The sequence below is a fragment of the Salmo salar genome, chromosome 26 (genome assembly GCF_965601325.2).
Source record: "Salmo salar chromosome 26, fSalSal1, whole genome shotgun sequence".
Lineage (NCBI taxonomy): Eukaryota > Metazoa > Chordata > Actinopteri > Salmoniformes > Salmonidae > Salmo > Salmo salar.
Window position 1 is genome coordinate 23,885,477 of NC_138316.1, and position 27,021 is coordinate 23,912,497.

General features: G+C 43.0%; 1 protein-coding gene across 5 annotated transcripts; it reads right to left on the minus strand.

Moving 5' to 3' along the window:
* ppfibp2a (PPFIA binding protein 2a) lies at nt 1-26,756 on the minus strand. Of its 5 annotated transcripts, XM_082969532.1 has the most exons (24): nt 26,353-26,754; nt 23,970-24,056; nt 21,497-21,610; nt 17,697-17,828; nt 16,056-16,238; nt 15,488-15,580; nt 14,553-14,661; nt 14,305-14,337; nt 13,637-13,698; nt 10,404-10,479; nt 10,107-10,231; nt 9,791-9,858; nt 9,617-9,677; nt 9,431-9,469; nt 9,106-9,235; nt 4,638-4,773; nt 4,368-4,496; nt 2,501-2,651; nt 2,076-2,187; nt 1,855-1,943; nt 1,576-1,698; nt 1,280-1,405; nt 898-1,086; nt 1-712 (listed from the first exon to the last, which is right to left on the minus strand). In XM_082969532.1, the coding sequence occupies exons 1-24, from the start codon at nt 26,398-26,400 to the stop codon at nt 509-511; spliced, it is 2,619 nt and encodes an 872-aa protein (XP_082825658.1). In that variant the 5' UTR covers nt 26,401-26,754; the 3' UTR covers nt 1-508. The 5 variants fall into 5 exon arrangements, with proteins under 5 accessions (XP_082825658.1, XP_082825659.1, XP_082825661.1 ...); XM_082969533.1 differs by lacking the exon at nt 14,305-14,337 and having other exon boundaries at nt 26,353-26,756; XM_082969535.1 differs by lacking the exon at nt 16,056-16,238 and having other exon boundaries at nt 26,353-26,732.
* Nucleotides 26,757-27,021: the final 265 nt, after the last annotated feature.

Consider the following 27,021-nt stretch of genomic DNA (forward strand, 5'->3'; position numbering starts at 1 on the left):
TAAATCAAAACAAGCTTATATAATTGGTATTAATTTTTGTACATTGTACCATAACTCAAGGCCGTTGCTAGCTAAGCTACAGTAAATCCAGCAAGGTAAGGAGGAAGGCTACAATGGTCAGTAACACATAGGGGTCATGTTCTGAAGCAATGGCAGAAGATAGGAAAGTTGAATCCATCTAATTTTTCCAGGAATGCAGAGAGCGGCTTTCAATGGGAACCATTATACAACCGTAACATTATGAATCCTCATTTAGCCGGTCAGGTCAGTCATGATTTCAACATATCCAGGTCAATTACTTGATAAGCATATCCAGTAAATAAGTAAATCCAGCTAATTATCATACAGGATGTCCAGCTAATACCCACATCATTATATGCACACACAGTAGCTTCCCCCGAATCACAAAATCAGCATCTTGATAGAGCGGGGGCATGTTTACATAGGCATGTGGGTCAGGGTTAAAAGCCATAAGATTTGCAGTCATTGGCTGAGGGGAGAGTCAGTGTCAGCTTTTGGGCCCCACCTGCTCCCGCCTCTCTGGCTCTCTGTCCAGAATGGGGCTAAGGCCTCGGACCCCTACGTACGGCCGGTGGGAAACCCCATTCATGGCTGAAAGGCCCCCACTGTCTATTGGGCAGATGTAGTCTGCCAAGTCATCCGGCCTCCTCTTCCTCAGGTGACTGAAGTGGGTGAAACCAAGCTTCTTGGGCTGAAATAATACAGGAAGACAAGAGCTTAAGGTAGGGTTCTCTGTACATTGAACAATAACTACTGTGGATTATTTCTAAAACTCAATACAAGAAAATTAGACAGATGTCATTACATGTACACAGTATTCACAGCACATTATAGGGTAATCACAGGCCCACTTCCATGGACACACAGCAGTCGTACCCGGACTTTGGCGGCGGTAGTGAGGGGTGCATGGCCGGTGGCGTTGGCATACTCCCGTTTCTCCAGAGAGGCCTGCGTCCCCACCAGGGCGGTGAAGGCGGTGGCCAGGTGGCGGCGGAGCAGGGTCTTCTGAGGGGGGATGTTCAGCAGCATGGCCAGGGTCTCAGAGCTGAACCGCAGCTCCAGAATCTAAAGTACAGGGGTAGAGGACAGGGCTGGAGCTCACTCAAGTAGGAACACAACCATTTAAGTGCTGCATCCCGATTCTCCTGTCTTCTTCCAAAATGTGTTCCTGCAGATGACGGGGGGTGTGCAGCTGCACACTTCAGAAAAGTTTGGGGAATTGGGACGCATGCATGGTTCTGAGGTGCAGTCCACTCACAATTAGACCTCCATGGACCCCACTGCCCCGTAGGTTGGGTGCATACTCAGCCAGGTCCACCGCCCGAAGCCACTCCATCACACGATGATTGGACCATTGGATCACCTCTGAGGGAGAGGGGTTCCTCTGACCAGGGAGAGAGCGAAATGAGAGTTCCTCCACTGAGCAGTAAAATCTTATTGTTAAACAAATCTTAACTAATTTCTCATCCATCATTCTAACTTTCTCTCATCCATCTTTCCCCCTCAGTCACTCATTTCCCTCCTCCCCCCACCTCAGGGTCCCCACCCTCTCACCTCCTCCCCAGGCCTTCGTCGGAGGCAGTGGGGGTTGAACTTGTTGACGTGGAGGACGTGGATAGCACACTTTATACTGAGGTGATGAAGCTGACTGGTCACCTTCAGGAAAAGCAGGTCATTCTGGGAAACAGTTTAGATTCTTTAGTTCAGTTGGAAAGCTAGGGCGTATTCACTGTTTGGGAACCCTTTTATATTAAATGGTGATATCAAATGAGAGCATTTACACTCAACATTTTTTGTACGATTCACTTAAAGACATTCATTGTTTGGCCTTACCACAGTGAGATACTGGAGCATCCTGCCATCTACTCGCCCCTCGTGGAACTGGTCCTTGTACTGAGGAAGGCCTATGTCATCCAACCATCCTGCATGTGACCAATCAGAGTTAACCATTTTAACTTCCTTTTAAACAAGGAATTGTGCACCTCAAATACCACACTTCTGGCAATGTCTGAATATAGTAGATTTTAATAGTACAGTTTAAGTTGTAGACGTACGTGTAACCCAGATGTGGTCCAGTTCAGAGGACTTTTCCATGGCTTTAGTACTGAACCCCCTTAGAGCCAGCTGTAATTTCTTCCTGTGTAGCGGGTGTTTGAGACCCATTTCCTGTGGACACGAAAGATTTACATTACAATAAAGTTCCCAAAAACATGCAAGGTTTTACTGTGGTTTCCCAAAACCAATCAATGACTATGTTTATATGTTCAGAACAACATGATCCTGATTCCTGCAGTGTTACATGTTCTCCAGAGAGTATTATGACAACGCAGTGTCCATATGGAATCCTGCTGAGATTGAAAAGTTCTGAGTGACTGACAACCTACTTGTGACCCTGAGGCTGTCCTAATATAGACACCATACAAGCAACCATTTTGTATGTTTTTAAGTTCAGAGTAGCAACTCGCTCTCCCTCAATGACCTTCTCAAAGTCCTGTGGCCTTGCGGACAGGAGCGTCTGTCCGTTGTCGACCCACTGCCGGGTCAGGTTGACGTACTGGCCCAGACCATAGTCCTCCAGCCAACCACACACCTGCTCTCTGGTCCACTGGCTGAATGGAGTGTTCATATCCCTGATAAAGAGAAAGAGAATACTGATAGATGCAAAACAAGGTTCTGTCTACATATATTGTATATGGCCTATTCAACATCTATACAACGTGAACAGTATGCCCTGTATTGAAACAGGTGCAGTAGCAAACATATGTGACTCATTTCAGGAAACTAGGCGTATCTCGCACGTCACTACTTCACAGGAGAGGCATTTGAATGTAATTTATATATTTTCTTATCAAAAAGCATTTTTGGGCAGAAATGCCTTCTGGAACATGTGAACTTTCATGTGCCTTAAAAACAAACTTGTATGCCGTCTGTAAGTAAAAAAAGTTTTGTTAAATTACGAGCCTAGTTGGTTTAACTATGGAAAAAGACAGTAAAGGGGGATAACTAGTCAGTTGTACAACTGAATGCACTCAACTGAAATGTGTCTTCCACATATAACCAACTCTTTGAATCAGAGAGGTGCCGAGGGCTGCCTTAAATCGACATCCACGTCTTCGGCGCGTCAGAATTTTTACCTTGTCAGCTCGGGATTCAATCCAGCAACCTTTTGGTTACTGGCCCAAAGCTCCTACCCGCCAGGCTACCTGCCGCTAGCCATGATTGGTTGAGAGAATGGTTGGGCTGGACATGCTGAGAGATGATTTCAGATTGTTCTGCCATGTAGCACTCCTGTCTATAACATAAGCTGCTAAATATGTGTAGGTAATTCTTTCTAAAGTGGATTTTTTGAAAGATATCACAAAAAACTGCCCAAGTGTTGCTAAGGCTCTCCACTTTCTGGAGGACTGAGTTTTGAAATCAGTGGAATGCCTGGTGGAAGCAGAGTATGATAGCGAAGGAGATGGCATTTGATTGCAAATACAGAGGGAGTCAAAAAAATAACACGGAAGGCTGTTGAATAAAACACCTGTCTGGATTACATTTTCAAACTAAGGGCAACCATGGCATTTCTGAGAAAGAGGGAGAAGCATTCATCCATGTATACGGGTAAGAGAGTCTAGCAAGCTACATTTTCAGATATAACATTTCTAATTTTGTTAGAACGTCGTTTTCATTGCACGTTAAAGGGTACCGTTAGCTAGCTAGCTAGCTACCATTGTGTGTATGATCTGTGTAGTAATGTTTTCATATTTCAGAGCTATTTACATTGCTTGTTATAGACTAGCTAACATTGAACTTGGCTAATTTGTTAGCTTTAGCTACCTCCCCTTCATGCAGGATAGTAATGTTATGAGTTGGGATTATGGTTCATTGTTTAGCTAGCTACATGTCTAAACAAAAGACGCCACTATGCAAGTAACCATTTCACTGTACCGTTTATACCTAACAAGCTAGAAACTAAGCAAATCATTGTTTAGAAAGTTACTTTTAATTCCCTGGTTTTCTAGATTTCTATATAATAAATGCATGGGATTATTGGTGTTAAAAGGCACCAGTTATGCTATTTTTATTTAATGTCAAAAACAATTTCCAATTTTTATACATAAGACCAAATCGAGGCGGTTGGTCACATATTGGGCACACTTTATTTATTTGTATAGATGGTCGTAGTACCAACAAGCCATCTGTTGATAAGCAACTGTTTGCTTAGGTTACGGTTAAGTTTAGAATAAGTCTTCGGGTAGGGGATAATGTTAGTAGAAATGTTACTACATTGTTAATTCATGCCAATAATCTATTGGGGAATTAGGTGGTGTCAAGGAGTTATCCCCCAAATCCAGTCTTACCGAACAGTGCTGCCAGACTCAGGGGTCCGGGTCAGTCTTGGCCCTGCTGTGGCACGTAGCCCCCCTCTCCTAAAGTGGTTTGGTTCCAGGTCCTCCCCCTGCAGACCCCCTGACTGGGTCCGCCTGATCCTGGAGGAGAGGACCGTATTTGATTTCATAAACATAATGTACATAATATTCAAGACTTGGGTGTCATTCACATCTCTAAGCTTGCCATTTTAGGTGAGGTATATGCTCAATTTACTAAATATATACACACACAAAACTCACTTTCCCCAAAGCTTTCTGATACTGTTATTGTTCTTCAAGTGTTCTGGTGAGCCAATAGTCCGTTGACCTGACTCCGCCCCTGAAGACTGGGGTGAAAGGTCAGAGGATGAGGTGTCGTCCATTTTCTCTGTCTTTCCTGTAAGGGGGGGAAGATCTTTATTTTCTAGTTGTGTATCTATCATTGAAACATTTAAAATTGGAAGTTTACATCTGGGCGAAGGTTCTGGTTAAGCTTTCATTTGAGTTTCTTTTGAAAATGTGCAATGCAAGAATAAAAACAATCAACTGGTTCAAAAAATGTATTTATTTCCGGGACAACAATACAAATAGCTGATGTCATCTTGGTGAAAAAAAGTTTCATACAGGCGGTGAACCTTCAAGAAGACTTGAATCTTAATGACTGAATTATGTTTATTGCCAATAGCCTGTGAAGAGAACTAGCACAAACATGTAAATTAACTCATAGCTAGTGCCATGGACATCCTACTTGTTCATATCCCTGAAATATAAGAAACATGTATGTATTGGAAATTCAAAATTGTATGCTGTCATCTTACACAGAGCACTGACACACACATTTACCCCAACTGACATTTTCCCAGTCCCCAGGTCCAGAATAAATTAAAGGAAATGTACAGCATTCCATCTTATGAGCACAAGTGAACAGCAAACTTTGTTTAACATTTTCTTTTATAAAGCAACATCTCACGGCACAACTTCTCTCCCCCATGTGACCTACTTGTGCATGTACAGACATGTGTAACTGATAGATGCACACGCACGCATTGAAAAGCATTAACATGATGTGCATTTCAAATGTAAAGTATTTTGTCTGTAATGTATTTTTCGACATGTGTCGAACCCCAGTAAGATTCACTGATAGGCGCATTAGGGGATTGGTACAGCTCTGCTTTCTCATGTTTGTATTGGAGGCCTTTGGCTCTAACCGACCACCCAAAAGGAGTGAGAGCACATAGAAAGGGATTCCAGCTGCTGGGCCTGCACAGCACAAAATCCCACCACTGCAGCCATAATATGGCACCAGTTACAGCTGGGAGGACAATATAGATTCATTTTGTGGGAGGATCATATACCCATGGACTTGAGTCCTGTCACTCCAAAGCCCAGGGTGGAGTTGGGGTGAATGTGGTCCGTGAGAGAGGGTGGGGTTGTGTGGACCTTGGTCATTTAGAAAGAGAAGGTGGAATTGGGGTAAGCGTGGTCTGTGAGAGAGAGGATGGGGTTGGGTTCAGTGTGGTCGATCAGAAAGAGGGTGGGGTTGTGAACATGGTATTTGTCAGGCAGTCAGGAATATCCCTGAAAACCTTTGCTCCGGCTGGGGCCTCGCCGCTATTAGCTTTGATCACAGTGCCACTAATCAGAGACCTGTGTATTTGCCCTGTCTCAAAGGGAGGACCAGGTCTTGGTCTGATCAGCTATCTGGGGCTTTGTGTTCTGTGGTGTAGAAGGGGCCAGAACTAAGCACATATGGTTTCTCAGAACAGGTCTGTCCATCATGCAACATAAGATACAGTGAAACCTACAGTATATTCTGAGGTGAAGGTGTCTGAAGCACTAATAGACAGTGTGTGGTGGAGGGGTTAACCTGTTGTGGTATAGGGGGCAGTATTTTCACAGCCGGATAAAAAAAGTACCCGATTTAATCTGGTTACTACTCCTGCCCAGAAACTAGAATATGCATATAATTAGTAGATTTGGATAGAAAACTCTAAAGTTTCTAAAACTATTTGAATGGTGTCTGTGAGTATAACATAACTCATATGGCAGGCCAAAACCTGAGAAGATTCCATGCAGGAAGTGCCCTGTCTGACAATTTGTTGTCCTCCTGTTGCATCTCTATCGACATTACAGCATCTGTGCTGTAACATGACACTTTAAGGCTTCCATTGGCTCTCTAAAGCCGCCAGAAAGTGGAATGGGGTGTCTGCTGTCTCTAGGCAAAGTACAGCAGCAGAGTTTGTAAATGGTCAGCCTGGGGACAGTGAGACTGGACATGCGCGTTCACGAGACTTCTCCATTTTTTTCTTTCAGTCTTTGAATGAATACAACATCGCCCGGTTGGAATATTATCAGTATTTTACAAGAAAAATAGCATAAACATGGATTTTAAACAGCGTTTGACATGCTTCGAAGTACGGTAATGGAATATTTTGAAATTTTGTCACGAAATGCGCTCGCGTGTTACCCTTCGGATAGTGACCTGAACGCACGAACAAAATGGCGGTATTTGGATATAACTATGGATTATTTAGAACCGAAACATTTGTTGTTGAAGTAGAAGTCCTGGGAGTGCATTCTGACGAAGAACAGCAAAGGTAATCCAATTTTTCTAATAGTAATTCTGAGTTTAGGTTGTCCCAAACTTGGTGGGTGTCAAATTAGCTAGCCGTGATGGCCGAGCTACGTACTCAGAATATTGCAAAATGTGCTTTCACCGAAAAGCTATTTTAAAAATCGGACATAGCGATTGCATAAAGGAGTTCTGTATCTATAATTCTTAAAATAATTATGTATTTTGTCAATGTTTATCGTGAGTAATTTAGTAAATTCACCAGAAGTTTGCGGTGGGTATGCTAGTTCTGAACATCACATGCTAATGTAAAAAGCTGGTTTTTGATATAAATATGAACTTGATTGCATGTTTTGTATAACATATTGTCCTAGGAGTGTCATCTGATGAAGAGCAAAGGTTAGTGCTGCATTTAGCTGTGTTTTGGGTATTTGTGATGCATGCTAGTTGCTTGGAAATGGCTGTGTGGTTTTTTGTGTCTATGTACTCTCCTGACATAATCTAATGTTTTGCTTTCGCTGTAAAGCCTTTTGGAAATCAGACAACGTGGTTCGATTCAGGAGAAGTGCATCTATAAAATGGTGTAAATTAGTCCTATGTTTGAGAACTTTGAATTATGACATTGTGGTTTTAAATTTGCCGCTCCGATTTGTCACTGGCTGTTGAATAGTGTGGGCGATTTTGTCCCACCTCCCCTAGAGAGGTTAACTTGTTACGGATAGGGGGCAGTATTTTCACGGCTGGATAAAAAAAACGTACACGATTTAATCTGGTTATTACTCCTGCCCAGAAACTAGAATATGCATATAATTAGTAGCTTTGGATAGAAAAAACTCCAAAGTTTCTAAAACTGTTTGAATGGCGTCCGTGAGTATAACAGAACTCAAATGGCAGGCCAAAACCTGAGAAGATTCTGTACAGGAAGTACCCTGTCTGACCATTTCTTGGCATTCTTTGTCATCTCTATCCAAAACAGAGGATCTCTGCTGTAACGTGACACTTTAAGGCTCCCATAGGCTCTCAGAAGGTGCCGGAGCGTTGAATGATGACTCTGCAGTCTCTGGCTGAAAAACAGTAGCGCATTTGGATAGTGGTCGATCTGAGAACAATGAGACGGGCGCGCGTGTGCACGTGAAGAGGCCATTTTACATTTTCACTCTGAACGAAAACAACGACTCCTGGTCGGAATATTATCGCTATTTTACGAGAAAAATCGCATAAAAATTCATTTTAAACAGCGTTTGACATGCTTCGAAGTACGGTAACGGAATATTTTGAAATTTTTTGTCACGAAACGTGCCGGCGCGTCACCCTTCGGATAGTGTCTTGAACGCACGAACAAAACACCGCTATTTGGCTATAACTATGGATTATTTGGAACCAAACCAACATTTGTTGTTGAAGTAGAAGTCCTGGGAGTGCATTCTGACGAACAGCAGCAAAGGTAATCCAATTTTTGTTATAGTAAATCTGAGTTTGGTGAGTACCAAACTTGGTGGGTGTCAAAATAGCTAGCCTGTGATGGCCGGGCTATCTACCTAGAATATTGCAAAATGTGCTTTCACCGAAAAGCTATTTGAAAAATCGGACACCGCGATTGCATAAAGGAGTTCTGTATCTATAATTCTTAAAATAATTGTTATGTTTTTTGTGAACGTTTGTGAGTAATTTAGTAAATTCACCGGAAGTGTTCGGTGGGAATGCTAGTTCTGAACGTCACATGCTAATGTAAAAAGCTGGTTTTTGATATAAATATGAACTTGATTGAACAAAACATGCATGCATTGTATAACATAATGTCCTAGGAGTGTCATCTGATGAAGATCAAAGGTTAGTGCTGCATTTAGCTGTGGTTTTGGTGACATTATATGCTAGCTTGAAAAAAATGGGTGTCTGATTATTTCTGGCTGGGTACTCTCCTGACATAATCTAATGTTTTGTTTTCGTTGTAAAGCCTTTTTGAAATCGGACAGTGTGGTTAGATAAAGGAGAGTCTTGACTTTAAAATGGTGTAAAATAGTCATATGTTTGAAAAATTGAAGTTTTCGGATTTTCGAGGAGTTTGTATTTCGCGCCACACCCTATCATTGGATATTGGAGCGGTGTTCCGCTAGCGGAACGTCTAGATGTAAGAGGTTAATGCTTCTTTAGGCTTACTTGAGTCTCCATCTTCACTCGCCTCTGGAGACCTCTGACTCTGTGTCTCACTGCACTCTCCCTCTCCATTATGCTCTGGGAGGGAGCCCTTCACCGGCAGGGTCTGGCACCGGTTATCTACAGGCCCATTCTGGAGAACAAACAGACAAATGAAACAATTAGACCAATAGAAAATGTTTTATTTTACTTTTAATTAATTGATTTATTTTCTATAAAATTCTGATTGACAAGACAAAACAATCATGTGGTCAGAAGTGTGACCCAAACGCAAGAGAACAGTAATGATTAGATATGAAAGTGAAGAGTTTGTTCATAGTAATAATACCTCAGACACTTCAGCCTCTACAGGAATCACCACTACATGCTAGAGGTAGGGAAGGTGAAGAACAGTCATTAGATGACAAGAAGTTAGTGCTGTGATACAGATTGGGGAGAAAAGTGTAATGCCCTTTCTAGTCAGATTCTCTCGCTCTGGGCAGTAAATGGTGTCAAGTGAAAATGTCCCTACTACCGTCAATGAAGATCCATTCTGTAGGTTGTCCATACTGCTTGATAAAAGTCGGGGATGTGTCCTGATAAAAATACATTATCTGATCATTCAATTCACACATAAGAATATTGATTAGTGCAGCCCCATAGATCTCTTAAAGAAGTCCCATAAAAGGTGTTCCACTCCCAGTCTCACCAGAGTTCCCTCTCCTTCTGGGCTGGCAGGTGGGACACGAGCTGGGGGGACGAACTGCTGAAGGACATCTGGACCAGAGGAGAGACAGATGAGAAATATGACGTAGCGCCGTAAACTCTAGTTCAACAGTCAGAAGACTGGTGGAAATGAGGCTTCTGATCCATATTGGGCAGGATCAAACATGTTTTAATCCAAAAGGCACGTTCTACCTTCATATTATGCTGATACTGAAAACTGGAGTAATTGTCAGTGTATGCTTGGGGCTGAGAGAACAATTTTTTCCCCCCATCTGAACATTCCCCTTCCTCTGACCCACCTCAGCCTTTTTGTTCTCAGGGAGTGCACTGGGAGGAACTGTCCTTATCACCACTCCATGCTCCCGTTCCTCACTGCTGTTCGATGGAGTACTCTCATTGGATATTGAGAGGATAGTGGGTGGAGCTATCAAAGAAAGAGTGTCATTGCTTCATACCATCATGAGTAATGGAAGTGTTCTGCTTTCTCTAGTTCATTATACATTTGAATGCGAGGAATGTTTTACCCTTTTGGTGGCTTTTCATTAAAAACAATCAATAACTAGAGTAGTACAATGTATGGTAAGGGAGATGGTTACCTTGTCTTGGGGTCACAACGTCTCTGAACTGTCTGTACTGGACTAAGAGCAGTGTGAGCTCCTCAATACGCCGGTCCTGTAACGGAGATTAATCCATACAGTACCTTGCAAAAGTATTTCTTCACATTTTGTGATAAAATGTGGGATTAAAATGTATTTAATTGTAAATTTACACAAAACACTAAATGTAATAAGTAAAACTTTGTTGTATAAGTGGTCAGCTCCCCGAGTCGAAACATGTTAGAAACACCTGGGATTGGGACATATTTGTCCATTATTTTTCAATAACCATTGACACTTCTTGTTGAACACGAAACGAGGGAGAGCTCAGTTGTGTTTTGAAAGTGTACTGGAAAGTTTTAGTAGCTAGCTAACATTTTAGTTTGGATCTCACGACGCAGTTGGCATCAGTTGCTGGGACTGATGGTCTCTGTCCAGTGATCCTGCCAACTAAGACCGGGTCTGAAGATCTAGTTACCTAGCAGCCCATCAAGCCAACTGGGTTTTCTTGAGGGCTTGAACGCAGTTAGCCAGTGGCTGGGACAAAGGATTGTCCCGGGTTTGTGACTGTCTAGATCCCTGCTGTTCGTCAAGTTTAATCTTCCCGGTGACCTGCCTTGTCTGGAACTGTGGAATAACAGCGTAACCTACGTTGCTAGCTACCATGATAAAGACCAAAGCCGGTGGGACTACCGTTGAGGACAGTGGTGTCTATCACACGTGAAGGATCTTTTAAAACAAACAAAAAGAGTTCTAAAAGCAGTTGTTACAAGAAAACAGCATTGTGTTTTGTCGAAATACTGGTGGATTCAACTAATAAAATAATGGTCAACCGGGTCCAGGACATGAACAGGTTGCAGTTCTCCCAGGGTCAGCTCGATGAGTTGAAACAGGAGAACAGCAAGATGAAACTAGTCTAAGTCCTTGAGAGGGGACATCAGTTCTGTGTGTGAATCCATGATAACAATGATGGATAAATCAATATATATCAAGGCGGAACTACATGGTTGTGGGCAGAACCTCCACGAGACCTGGGTGGAGGTCGATAGTGGTCAAGTTCCTAAGGTTCAAGAACAAGGTAGGTGTTCTGGAAAGAGCCAAGAACTTGAGGAACATACAGTTGAAGTCAGAAGTTTACATACACTTAGGTTGGAGTCATTAACCTGTTGGGGATAGGGGGCAGTATTTGCACGGCCGGATAAAAAAAACGTACCCGATTTAATGGTGCCCAAAGACACGACAACAGGCTGGTCATGGCTCACATCAACAGCATCCTCCCGGACACCCTAGACCCACTCCAATTTGCATCATCTGTTGGGGCGGTATGCAATCTCATTCGCACTTCACACTGCCCTTTCTCCCGTGGACAAAAGGAACACCTATGTGAGAATACTGTTCATTGACTACAGCTCAGCATTCAACACCATAGTGTCCACGTAGGTCATCACTAAGCTAAGGACTCTGCAACTCGATCCTGGACTCCCTGACGGGTTGCCCCCAGATGGTAAGAGTAGGCAACAACACGTCTGCCACGCTGCTCCTTAACACTGGGGCCCCACAGGGGTGTGTACTTAGTCCCCTCCTGTATTCCCTGTTCACCCACGACTGTGTGGCCAAACACAACTCTAACACCATCATTAAGTTTGCTGATGACAACAGTGGTAGGCCTGATCACCGACAACGATGAGATGGCCTATAGGGAGCTGGTCAGAGAACTGGCAGTGTGGTGCCAGGACATCAACCGCTCCCTCAATGTGAGCAAGACTAAGGAGCTGATCATGGACTACAGGAAAGGGCAGGCTGAACAGGCCCCCATTAACATCAACGGGGCTGTAGTGGAGCGGGTCGAGAGTTTCAAGTTCCTTGGTGTCCACATTACCAACGAACTATCATGGTCCAAACATACCAAGACAGTCGTGAAGAGGGCACGTCACACTTATTCCCCCTCAGGAGACTGAAAAGATTTGGCATGGGTCCACAGATCCTCAAAAAGGTTCTACAGCTACACCATCCTGACCGGTTGCATCACCGCCTGGTATAGCAACTGCTTGGCAAGGCGCTATAGAGGGTAATGCAAACGGCCAGTACATCACTGGGGCCAAGCTTCCTGCCATCCAGGATCTATATAAATAGGAGGTCTCAGAGGAAAACCATAAAATTGTCCGAGACTCCAGTTAAAGACTGTTCTCTGCTACCGCACGGCAAGCGGTACCGGAGCGCCAAGTCTAGGACCAAAAGGCTCCTAAACAGCTTCTACCCCCCAAGCCATTAGAATGCTTTACAATTCATAAATATCGCCACCGGACAATTTACATTGAACCCCCCTCCCCCTTGTACATTGATGCTACTCGCTGTTTGTTACCTATGCATAGTCACTTCGCCCCCACCTACCTGTACAGATTACCTCAACTAGCCTGCTATATAGCCTCATTGTTATTCTGTTACTTTTATTTTAGTCTACTTGGTAAATATTTTCTTCTGCTTGATCTGCACTGTTGGTTAAGGGCTTGTAAGTAAGCATTCCACGGTAAAGTCCTCACTTGTTTTCGGCACATGTGGCAAATAAAGTTTGGTTTGATCCATTTTAATCCCACTTTAACACAAAATGTGAAATAATCCAAGTGGTCTGAATACTTCAGCAAGGTACTGTAAATGGCTTTCTCCATACGCTTTTAACATAAGAGTTGAGAAGTGTGGAGTGTGACATGGGCACAGCTGGAAATCAGAGTAGTGGTAACTGAGTGCGTGTGTGTGTTTTGAAGTTGTGCCAGTGCCCCTGGCCTGGTCTAGTTTCTCTTAACAGACCAAACTCCAGAATTAGGTCTGGCATATTCAGCACTCATTAATTGTGGCTTTGCCTAAAATGGATGGCTGCGGGGAGAGCGAGCGAGCATAAGGCCCATTTGTTCAAAGATCCAAGATTCCACCCGTGCGTGCAACTGTAAGAGTACAAAAGCCCTACTGTGCTATTAATGACCTGTGGGTGGTGCTCCTGGTGTGTGGATACATACACCATCGGCTTTCCAGCAGCCCCTGCCATCCAAACATTAATGATGGTTGTGCTGTGTATGCCAACACTGCTTAATGTATACAATGGTACTCAACTATATACAAAGCAATGGGATCACACTGTTCAATGTTTTATTTTGTGATGTATGCCAAATTACATTTCACTACTGGACCAAGACAGAAAAACATACATTTACAGTAACCTTTGACAGCCGCCTACTCACCTTTTCATCATTGGCAACCAGCAGTGTCTCCATCCCCGTCTTTAACCTTTGGAGCTCCTGATCTGTAGAAAGGAGTCATACTGTTGTTGCCATCATGTACCTTATGTATGCAGTACTATAATATGACAATGTATTTGCAATCTTTCATTTTCTACCACATTTAAGCATATATTAGGGATATGTAAAATAGATGGCGCAGAACTTCTCTCAGATGGAAAAGGTCTCATCTAGCCAGGGAAAGTCAACAGTATGAGCTAGGGGTCCATACACTAAAGCAGAAATGAAGCATAGAAAGTTGACAGGCAGCCATGGACAATGGAAAAGACATCTTCTGAAAATGAAACTTAAAATCACTCAACTACAGTATACCCCGAGTAGCAAGAGCACAATGCCATAAAGGTTATGGTACTGGACACCAGTTGGCTGACATTAACAGATCAAGAGTCCCTTCCCAGTGGAAATTCTGATCAATATACTCAGTTGAAGAAATGTGAGCTCATTAAAATGTTGGCAGACAGAGGAAGCCAAGGTCCATTCCTGGGTTTGATTTTCTTGGAGCCCCACAACAGGGTATGCATGACAGTTTGAAAGGAGTGCATTTAGGGAAGGGATAAGATGGTGAGGTTGAAAGCAATGTGTTAAAGTTGTTAAATAGTGTTAAGGCTTACGCTTGTTGTTGAGCCTTCTCCTGTACATATCCTCTAACAGTGGAAATTATGCAATGTGGAGAGAGAGAACCATTGTTAGACACCACTCACATGCAGGCACACCTTTTGCTACCACTGTTGCAGCATGTTATTGATCCATGACTGACAAAAACCTGTTGACTAGTCACCAAGAATGGACACAGCTCCTTCATTACAGAACAACAATGTATTAAAGTTATGCAGTTTGGAAGAAGCGTTTGGGTGCTTACCTCTCTCTGAGGTCTCAGTGGACAGTGGTCTGGCCAGGAGCTGTGTGTGCAGGCTGTCTATCTCAGCATTCTTACTGAGCAGGAGCTGCTGGAGGTCTGATAGCTCTGCCTGTGTGATGGGGGGGGAATAAAAAAAAATAAAAAAAATCAGGAGCATGCATAAGCTAAAACACACTTATGCTCTCAGAAAGACAACATACTGACACAGTTTAAGTCAACACATTCATAACATAGTCTCCAACAGTTGTATGAGGATTAAGTCAAATCAATGTTTATTGGTGGCGTAAACTGTTTAGCAGATGTTATAGCAGGTACAGCAAAATGCTTATAAATACACACTCAAGCTTGGAATCTAAAGCTGATATTTACATGATTTGGCTGGTTCATCTTTCCAGAGCAGGCTATATGTTTATATAGGGACTGAAGTTCATAGTAACGCAACCACAACCAACATGACCATATATAGCCTGATAAGTCAAAAATGTGTTAGACTAGCAGTGATTAAAGTTAAAATACATATGACCAAAAAGAAGATTCATGTCTTCATGTCTGTCCCGAGTGAAAGTAAAAAAATTGCCTGAACTTCTTCATTGAGCTAAGGTGAAATTGAGGGGTGGAGAGTGCAGGGGAGTGAAAGAGTGAGCCAGACAGGTATGGCAATGGGGTGTGTTAACCAAGGTATTGTTTAACCGCCAAGAGAAACCACCAAGGGACTGTGCCACCATTTAAATCTATTTCTACAAAGAAAATGGTCAGCAGATTTGTTAAGAAAATAAGCTTTTGTGAATGACTTTCGTGTCTGTATGACTCATCTAACTGGGCAGAAAAGTAGATTGGACAGAGTTTAGGAAAACTGCAGTTAGCAGAGGAATCTGGGCACTACTAATACAGTCTAGACATTACAGGAGAGGTAGGCTAACATATGTTTGTTATACCTTTGTTGCTTTGAGTCTCCTCTCATACTGGGACTTCTGGTCTTCAAGATGGTCTACTTTCTCCTTGAGAAGTCTGAGCTCTTGAAGTATGACCTGGGGACATTGATAAGAGGATATCCAACTTGTAAATGTCATTGTCACAAATGTACATCAACAGATAATGGATTGTTTTAATAGTCTGGAGACTGTCAATTAGTCCATGAGTTCTATCTGTTAACTATTCTCACAACACCACAATGAAATGCCTCTTAAAAATGATGCAGTACTGTGCATGGATCAACCCCCTTATCTACACACTAAATGGGATTGCATTGGGTCTCATGAACTATGCATGTGCAAGTTTGGTGGTGAGGGGTTCATTAGTGCAAGCACAGATCTATGTGTCAGAGCCTTGGGATCATGCCATACACAGTGATGGACGACTACATGCTTAGGATCAAAGGTCATGCAGACATTCTCTGCCTACACTCCCTCTTCCACAGCAGCACTGCTCCTCAGTACTGGAGCTATTATCCATGCCTGAGAATGGGATCACGTCAGGAGACTCCTCCAGCCCACTGTCGTGTACCTCCTCTGGGCTACCATCACAGGCGAGCCCATGGTCTGGGTTTTGGGCATCCGTGGACCCAGTGTCGCAGGCCTTCTGTAGGCTGCTATCAGCCTGGCCTGTTTTCTCCCAGATCCTGCAATTGATTTCCTGCTGAAACCTACACATCTGCTCCTGCAACTCACTAATCAAGTTCACGACACTCTGACACACAAAGGGAAGAGGGAAATAAGGAAAATTATTATTTTTTAAAACACAGGATGAGAGGAAGAATGAAAAAAGGGAAGGATTGTGTCTGGTGTTCCTCAACGATATACTAACACATTTTTTTACACCCATTTAGTTTATAAATTAACAAATGAAATGTTTAAAGCCATGCACTGTTTTGGGTTTATATGTCTGAGTGAACCACAATGAGAAACACAGCTCTGTGAGGTCTAAGCACACTCTGGGCCTGTGAAATAGTCTTGTCAGGATAAATATGCTTTTGACCTACTGGAGTGAGAACAATAGGTGCCTAATCTCACATACACGTGTATGCTACTGCCACATGAAAGAAACAGTCTAGTCCATTAGAGCAAGGCATGTTCTCATACTTAGAGTGTAAACAACCATCGAGCTATGCCTGGACCGTGGAAGTATCACATGGTGTCCAGTATAGAGGATATGACAGATATGGAGAGCTGTCCACGGCTATGTATAACCATGAGCTTAGTGACTCCGCTCCAGAGCAGGGAGGCCTCCAAAGTGAGTGTCAATGTGTGTGCGTATTCACACGCATACTGTATGCTTGAATGGTCACATATGGCACATCAGTGGAATGTTCAAAGCAGAGGTCTCATTCTCTCCAGTCAGCTGTCATAGGGAAGGCAGTGTGTGTACATGACCAGAGCAGAAAGACTATTGCACCACATGTCCTTACATTACTAAACCTACTGAATATCCTCTACATTACAAACCACAGGTATGGATAATTTCCTGTCTAAAGTGTTATGCTACCCGGTCTTGAAAGGGGTAGGGTTGCCTCATTTAACACCTTCCTCTGCAGCTCATACAATAGGCCAGTCATGATTTCAACAACATCAGGACTTTAGACTGAAACGTAAAACCTGTTGCCGAGTTAAAGCCTACTCACCCTCAGGTTTACCCAGCCATCCATCATGCCAGCACGGCTTCACATAGTATGGATGTGCTCTGGGGCACAAAGGCTCATTGACAAGCCATGTGTTGCAATAGTTCTGAGGAAAATGTTGGAACTTACCATCATGTGGTGATGGGTGTAGGTAACCCAACATACCATATGGGCTTAAGCAAACAAATTTCAGGTTGAACTAAAAACCACAGAGCTAGGACTCCATGGAGAGAAGTTTCATGCCTAGGTAGTCCAGGAAGAGGGTAGAGTACATTTTACTCTGTCTTTAAAAGTATGTTTGTCATAAAGTCAGCTGCTGAATACATGGTTGGGTCTCCCAAAATTAGACTAAAAACAAATAAAAACCTGTCAGTTGTTCTAATCACAGACATGCTACTCTGTCTCAGGTACTGCATCTGTCTCTCTGACCGCCTCAGTCTTACCTAAGCTTAGTATTACACTCATCACCCCTCCGTGTGTGTGTGTGTGTGTGTGTGTGTGTGTGTGTGTGTGTGTGTGTGTGTCCTTACCTCTGCTTTGTGCTGCCTCTCTACTCCATGAATCTGTTTCTCCTCCATGTCCACCAGCTTCAGTTTCAGGTAAGACACCTCTCCCATCAGATCCAACTTCTGACTCTCCAGTGACGTCCTGCTAAGGCACTCCTGCCACCAGGGGAGACACGTGTTAATACACCAATCATGCAAATGGTTAGAGACCACACACACACTGACCGTTAGAGACAGAGGTACAAAGACACCAAGCCCAAACAGAACTTCAATTCTGGACACTAAAGAAGCTATCGTCTAGCTCTGCTCAATTCTCTCAAAGTCAGACAAACCCCTCTGCTGTCAGACGCAGTCCACACAGCTAAATATACACAGCTTCTGGGCACTATTTTTACTGCCCCTCTCAAAGGCAAACACATAAGCACAAAGCATGCAGAGGAGAGCGTAAATGAGCCCACAGAACCCTGCACAGTTCCCATACAACAACAAATAGAAGTACTGTAGAGGGTCAGCACATGCCTTCCTATTTAAATGAGGATTGCTATCAATCAAACATGCTGATTAGGACCTTGCTTGAAACACTAATTATCCCTCTTCATCAGAAAAACTGTCCCCTTTGAAAGTCCCCATTTCTCTCAACAGCTAATTATGTTGATTTCAGGCAGGTGCAAATTCTCAGAGGCTGCCCAATTCTGATATTTTTTTCACTCTTTTGTATTTTGACCAGAGCAGCTCTGAAAAAGCTCTGATGTGAAAAGATCTGGGGCCTGTTGCACAAAAGTAGAATTAAGACATCCGGGATAAATGACTCAGCTGAGCTCAATGAAGCCAAAACATGTGCGTCCAGGCTTAATTGGTTGCACAAAGACCAAGCCAGGATGAGCAGACACGGATTCATTAAGCCAGGTGAAACCAATCCTGGATAGGTGCGCGCTCACGGCTCACTCAAATAGACCCCGCCACAGATCACAGATTAACTGATTTACCATGGCAACTAGAGCCGCGTACTTTTCCCCGTCGGAAGCACAAATCCTCATGGAGGCATACGAGGAGGTAAAATATATAATTAAGAAGAAAGGCAACACCGCCACAGTGATAAAGCAAAGAGAAAAAGCGTGGCAAAGTATTGCAGACCGCCTGAATGCGTAAGTAGTGCACAATTACACAGTCACCGCTCCGCTGAAACATCACAATTACAATTCAAATATTTAATTCACATCTCCAAAAATGCAGTTGTACTGTAATTATGAAACGGTAAAATTTTTTATTGAAATGCACTGCAGATATGAGTGAAATTGTGTAAAGTAACTCCATCACACTGTATAAAGCTATGATAGATTTTTTGATATTTTTACTGAAAACAAGACAAAAATACCAAGTAATTTTTTGCAGTGTGACTCCATTAAATGTGTGTGTGTGTGTGTGTGTGTGTGTGTGTGTGTGTGTGTGTGTAGATTAAACATGAACGGGCCAAAACGGACATGGCAGCAGGTCAAAATCAAATACAAGAACATTCTGCAGAATGGTATGGTCCCTGACTAATATTTAACAAAGCACAAGCATATATTGTACCCAGAAGGTGCCTGCTCACACATTGTCTGTACTGTTTTAGCAGTGAAAAAGAATACCCACAGACAAGGCACGGGTGGTGGGTCACCAAAGGCTGACCTTACCCCAGCAGATGACATGGCCTTGGAGCTAAATAAAGGCAGGCCCGTCTTAGAGGGGATCCCTGGGGGGAAAGAGACGAGCATAGGTTCCTCCCAAGATGCCACCCGCTTCATTCAAGGTATGTCCTTCCATCTCTACATGGGATACAACCACATTCATATTGAATCAATTTGGACTGTCTGACTTTGGTTTACCTATTGCCTTGCAGTGTCTGGCAGCACTGTGTTCCTGTTAGAGCCACCAGCACAAGCACCAGACGATGCTGATCCAGTGAGTACTCCATCAAAGGCATACTGTAGGCCTGGCATGTCTTGTCTACTAGCTTCAATATGAATCCGATTAAATGTGATAGGGTGAAGGCCCCAGTGCAGCAGCAACAGCACATGATGGAGACGATGATGAGGAGGAGACCATCTCTCTGGATTCCAGAAGGCATGAGGTATCATGTTAAGACTGTGAAAGTACTATTTACTCTACAATGGTGAGGAGTCCTCATCAAAATCAAAAAATCTAATTTCTTTTACAGGACCCAGATGCTATACAGTGGGAAAACCAGCCTGGCAACATAGTGCGTATTAATAAAAGGACACCACATCGATGTAATTGGTCAAAAGACCAATTAGTGAAAACATATCTGAATTGGGCTGCATGTGTAAACACAGCCTTAGAAAGGTCCAAAGAAAATATCGGAAGCACTGAGGCAGTCCAACCATGGGAATTTAAAAATGTAGCTTTTTTTAAGCGAAAAGGGTTTGTTTTCTGAGAGGTTTCTGGGAGAGTGCACATGGAAAATATTAGAGCTGTGTCACTAGTAAGAGATTTGCGGCTCAGGTCCAAAGCCTCATAACAAACCCAGCCCTTCAAAACAACCATGCTGTACAGAGTTAACCAGGGGTGTATTCATTACGAAAACTGTTTACTGTTTAAGAACCAAATGGAAACAAACAGAGCAAAACAAAAGTTTCAATTCGACAAATTCACTTTTTGCAACAGAATTGAAGTTTGCAATGGCTACCAAATGAAATGCATTGAAGGCATTTGAAGACAGTCTAACAAAGTCTGCATATTATACAGAATTTATTTGGGGGAACTTTGGAGCAGTTGAAAGCCTCTCCTTGGAAGGATGATATACTGTAGCAAAAACAACTTACTAGTATGCTAAGTTTGTCCTAACTCAGTTTTCAGTTTGTATAGACTGACAATAGTGCTTTTCATGCATGAAGGCTAAAGAGGTTGCTGTCACGAAGTTATTTTAGCTCAGTTGTAAAGAGGATCCTTGATTCTGACTGAGTTTCCATGTCTGCTCTGAGTTTGAACTCCACTGCACCTCACAGGAGTGGAAGACATGGACACCACCTCTACTGATGACAGAGCACTCCCTTCGACTCCCTCCATCCCTGCTCTTTCTCTCACTGCTTCTTAATCTCTCAGTCCATTTATTCTCTCGTTGTCCCTTTACACCTTCTCTTCCATTTCTCTCTCATTCTCTGTCCCTCCACTCCCTCTTTCCAACCCTCCCAGCCTGAGGCAATGTGTCTGACCTCATCTGGGTGGTTAGGGGTGTGACCAACTATGCTCTCTGTCCTGTGCACACCTGCCCAGACAGACCAGCCCTTGAGCAGAGCACCATGACCAAACCTTCCAGAGCAGACGGCTGCTGCACTCCAAGAATCAGTCCTGGATGGGAACAGACCACACTAAATATTTGGGTTGTCACAGAGATCTAGAGCCTGGCTCACTGGAATCCCGGGGAGGAATTTCCTCCGGGGATACTGGGCTCTCTAGGAGGCAGTCTACCATGAGACTCAGCATGTCTAGACAGTCTGCTAGGAGACAGAGTGTGTCTAAATCTAAATGTCCCCTACTCACACATGCATTATTTTAAAGTATTCTAGTCATACATAAAGCAAATGTCATGTCAGTCTAAGGGAGAAGGCATAATATTTGTGCTGCTGTGATTCAGACTTTCAGAACCCAGTTTGAATCGAAACAGGAACTGTTTGGAAGTGAACAGGAACTGTATGGAAGTGAACCTGAACCATACAAAACGAGGAAGTTGATATCATACTAAAGTCTGTCTAAACTTAGACTGTGAATAAGGTTGCAGTTCAAAGGTTTGTATGAATGGAAGAGGACCAGTGTGAGGTCCTTACCTGCTGCAGCATCTCTTCTGTAGAGTTGAGCTTGTGTTGATGTTCCTCCAGAGAACTTTCCAGATCACTGATCTTTACTCCCTGAGCTTCCACCTGGTCTGTCAGAACGCTCACCTGTGTGTGTGTGGAATGGAGGAGAAACTCAGTCACACTAGTAGACAGCAATACTTCAACATTTCTGACACCTCCTTTCAATGTTGTCAACCCCCTTGACCTCTGTTCATGCTTCATTCCCACACTCGCTTTCTCCCTCCCTCCCTTTGCTCCTTCCCTCCCTCCCTTCTTCCCCCTTTCCTGGCTCTACCCTCCACCTGCGAAGTTATCTAACCCCAACATCCACATGCACTTTCTCAAAGTCATTAAAATCACCTCTCTCTGCCTGCCATCCATTTCACAACATATCAGCTCCTTAATTGATATACCCTTCACACTGCCAGATAACAAATATTTCCAAAGCTGAATGAAGGACTCTTTGTCCTTCATGAGCTTTTCTCAGTTCAACTCATCAGGCCGGCTCTGCACTACTCATGATATAGATACAGCTGTTGAGAAAACAAACTACCGATAAAGCCAATCAGTTACAAAAGGCAGGGCTCAACCAGCCAATCAGATGGATTTTAGCGGAGGAACATGTTAGTGTGTACATGAGACCTATACACAACAAGACGTCACATCTGACAACAAACAGAGGTGTGTTGTAGCCAGCAAGTCTGGACCTGACTGCAGAAAAACCCTTACTCAACATCCCTGAGAACTAGTGTACACACACACACACACGCACACACACACACACACACACACACACACACACACACACACACACACACACACACACACACACACACACACACACACACACACACACACATAAACTTAAGAAGTACTGCCCTTGTTCCTAACCCTTGTTGACACCTGTTCAACAAAACAACACAACAACACTGGATTAAGGCAAAACACTGGATTAACCACCCCCCCCCCCCCCCAAAAAAAAAAAAAACAATGGATTTTGGGGGGTTTGGGACCGCTTCCTTTTAGGTGGTTGTAAAATTGAATGTCTCTTTTCTGGATTTTGATAATTAGCAGGTATCGGCCTAATTCTGCTCTGCATGTTGAACACTGACGATATTTTTGCAGAATTCTGCATGCAGAATTCATCTCTCACTAAATCTCTCTCTACAACTCTCTACATCTCTCACTTGACATCTCTACATCTCTCTCTATCGCTCTCTCTACATCTCTCTCTCTCTCTCTCTACATCTCTCTCTCCCTCTACATCTCTCTCTCCCTCTCTCTCAATTCAATTCAAGGAGCTTTATTGGCATTGAAAGTATATGTTAACATTGCCAAAGCAAGTGAACCATCTATCTCTCTCTGTCTCTCTCTACATCTCTCTCAATTCAATTCAATGTGCTTTATTGGCATGACGTAACAATGTACATATTGCCAAAGCTTACTTTGGATATTTACAACATTAAGATAATAATAATCAATATTGTCAACAATTGAACAATAACGATATAGAGGACATGTGCAGGTTGGTCTGTGCTCACTGAGCCTGTACTTTTGTCAAGGTTTTGATCAGTAAGGGCCAGACAGCACTGCATTTTGCATTGTGCTTGTGCTTGTGTTTCCCAATAAGCAATGCAGTTTTGATTTGACTGTGTTGTAATTTGGTTTATTCTGATTGATTGGATGTTCTGGTCCTGAGGCTTCAGTGTGTTAGTAGAGCAGTTTTGTGAACTCAGCAACAGGACCAGCTGGATGAGGGGACTCTTTTCTTTCCTCAGGTCTCTCTCTCTCTGTCTCTCTCTCTCTCTCTACATCTCTCTCTCTCTACATCTTTCTACATCTCTCTCTCTCCATCTTTCTCCATCTCTCTCTCTCCATCGTTCTACATCTCTCTCCATCGTTCTACATCTCTCTCTCTCCATCTTTTTACATCTCTCTCTCTACATCTCTCTCTCTACTTCTAACTCTCTACATCTCTCTACATCTCTCTCTCTCTACATCTCTCTCTCTACATCTCTCTGTCTCGCTCTCTCGCTCTCTCTCTACATCTCTCTCTCTCTCTCTCTCTCTCTCTCTCTCTCTCTCTCTCTCTCTCTCTCTCTCTCTCTCTCTCTCTCTCTCTCTCTCTGTTATGACTGATACATGATAGAGCTACTACTGTTTATATTTTATTGAGGGCACCAGGGGGCCAATGCAGTGTAATGTATCCTCTTGTATATCAGTAGGCTCATATTCAACTCGGGGGAATCAACTTCAGCTGAATTGAAATAATAATTGCTGTTGGTGAGGGGTATATAAACATTACTACAACTCCTTTATATGCCAATGTTCCACGAAACACACATGCCTACAGACACAGATAGCTAAAAATACACAATTCTCTCCCATACAAACACACAAATGCATTATGGCAAATACAAAACATACACATGCATACATTGTTTATGACATAAGGTAATCTTACCTGGAGGACAAGGGACTCTTTGTCTCCCTCTAAGCGTGTCAATCGTTCTTGGTTAGTCTCGCCGTTCACAGGGGACTGCTGGTTTACCTACAGAGGAGCGGTCAGTTACTGGTCAATTTGTGGTCAGTACAAGTACAACTGTGAAGTGAGAGGAGTTACCCACAGTGTCAGCTCTACCTTGAACCAGGGCTCTCTGAAATGAAAGCTCAGACTCTGGAGAGAACAACAAGAACACACACACACACACACAGCATTGGTATCACATTTCATATAACCTATTGTGGCCGTTGGGTGAGAAGGTCATGAGTGTGGAATTCTGTAAGAGGTTTATGCTTCTTAAGCTTTCATCAAATGATGATGTATATTTTAGTATTCTAAGAATTTGATATTTGCTTCTCGACCAAGGTTGCAAGACCTCAGGCCTTCCTAAATAATGGCTTAGCCGTTCATGTATGAAACCAAATTAGAAGAAATTGCTGAGAAATCCAGACTTTTTTTAAACCACAACCATGGAAAGTTTGTGGCACAGCGACTTTGAGAGTGAGCCAGCCAGCTCAAGTGGTTTACGGTAATTGTGAAATACCATTAAACCCTTAATAGACTATGTAAGAACACTCTGCAGATCTAACTGTTGAAGATTCAGAATCCACAGCATGTGGCTGGAGTTTAACTTCCTTCAAGAGTCATAGGAAAAAGAAGACAAATGATGCATATAGCCATATCTTTTGAACAATAGAATATGCAAATGCATTATCTCTTCAGTTATTTCAAGTGCTGCAAATAACAAATATTTGCGCAACATAAACATCCTGTTAACAAGTCCAAATAAGCAAGTCAGTTTGGTAAAAGAGGGAGAAAAAGCCTTTGTATATTATCATCTATCAGGCCATTTTGTGTCCAAGTTAATCCGTGACAACGAGGTCCAGATGGGACCAGCCAGCAAAGAGCTAAAAACGTCTCCCTAATGACAGCAAGATGGTGAAGGAGAATTCAGGAATGGGCTGATCATAACTACATCCAGTCTAGTCCTATCAGGTCTATTTCAGGTGCTTCCTGTACTGTGCCTCCCAGAGGAAGGACAAAGTCTGAAGTGAAAACACATGTTGCCCATCCATTCATCCATTCATCTGTTCTCCTCAGGTACTATGACCTCTTGATCTGACTGGTGTTTACCTTTCACGCATCCAAGTATCTCCTGACACATGTTGCCTGCCCCTAATTGGTGATTGGTCACTGGGACCTTGATTGCTGATTGGCTGCAGGGACCGTGAAACAGGTTAAGCCTGGTGCACAAGCTCACCATACCAGATCTGGTTCCCATTTAGTGACACGTTTAAATGTTTTCCTCCTAACCTAGATAACATCCATTTTGCCACAGACTCAGAAGGGGCCTACAAATTCTTCATTGAAATTCAGTAAAAGTTCCTCAACAGATGGATTGACAGATTAGCCATATAGCTAATTGAACTATACGGAAATAAAGTTTTCCTGTTATCGTACCATGTATGAAGGCTATGTAGAAGCTCATCCAATCATAATCACCTGCAGAGTTTTGGGTATAGTTCCCTTAAGGAAAGGCACCTCAATCAGTCAATCTGATTTCTCTGTGAGAGCTTTCCATGTCTGGAACACACTGCCATCAGACACACACAACTGCACCAGCTATCCCACCTTCACAAAAAACAAAGACATGGCTAAAGGCCAATCAGACTTGTGAACATAATCCCCAGCTGTGTATGCTTTCCATGTTGTCTAGCGTGTGAGGTGTGGAAACACTGTTGCTTTTATATATTTTGTTTTGTTGCTTTTTTTGCTATTGTTCTGCATGCTACGTGTTGCTTGTTCTATGTTGCTATGCATGTGCTCACTGCTCATTGTTTGTCTGTATTGTAATTGTTTTAAGAACCTGCCGAGGGACTGCGGTTGAAAATGAGTTGGCTGGCTAAAACCATCACTTTTACTGAATCGTTGATTAATGTGCACTGTCCCTGTAAAAATAAAAATAAAATAAACTTAAATAAGTAAAATATTATATTATTCCTGTTCAGTAAATAAATGCAGGGAGAGTTGGGTCCTGCCTCTATTGTATTGTGTTTTGGAGAACATAGAGGTCATGCTAGCAGTTACTGCCTTTTTGCTTTTTAGGGCAGTATGACGCACAACGTTCCAGCTTACGGTCAAAACAGGTGAGTCTGTACTATCAAAGTTTCTAACTGTGTTACAATGAGCAACTCCACAACACAAGTCTTTCTCCATGTGCATCTCCAGTATGCAAGGAATTTCACTGTCTGTGTACAATAACAATAACCAGATTCCTCTATACAGATGCAGTACAGATGTGTAAGCAGGGAAAATGCATGAAAGTGAAACCTCAGTCTCTTACCTTTTTCAGCCAGGCAAAATGCTTATAAAAATCTATGTTATACTCCATTCTTTTGGCCCATTGTAGCTTTGACTATTTCCTCCCTCAAACTCTACACTGTAACTTAGAGTGAGAGAGAGAGAGAGATTAATAGTATAGAGCTCAGAAAGAAAGATACTTTATTACTGTTAATCTCCCTGAATCTTTCTGTCTTCTTCCTCTTCCCCTCCTTCCCTCCCTTTTGCTGCAGAGAGACTGTAGTGGGGACCCTATGGTGTGCTGTGTCTGGGTCGGACCCTGGCTGTGCGGTTTGGAGCCCAGACAGAGGCAAGCTGAGAAGTGGCTAGTCTCCCTCTCTTTCTTCTCCTCCCCTCACACACTCTCTCTCTCTCTCTCTCTCTCTCTCTCTCTCTCTCTCTCTCTCTCTCTCTCTCTCTCTCTCTCTCTCTCTCTCTTGCTTTCTGACTCTCTCTTTTCATCCCTCTCCGTCTCATACACAAACATTATCACTTTGTTATTTTTGTCTGTATTTCTCCCCCCCTTTCTCTCTCTCTCTCTCTCTCTGAAGTACCCCTCGATGTAGCTACTTTTGTGATCTCTCTAAAGGGGCACCGTAGAGAGGGAGCATTCTGCTATACATGCTTGTCACAGATGTGGTACAAACCAGGAAAGGTAGGTAGACAGAGAGGA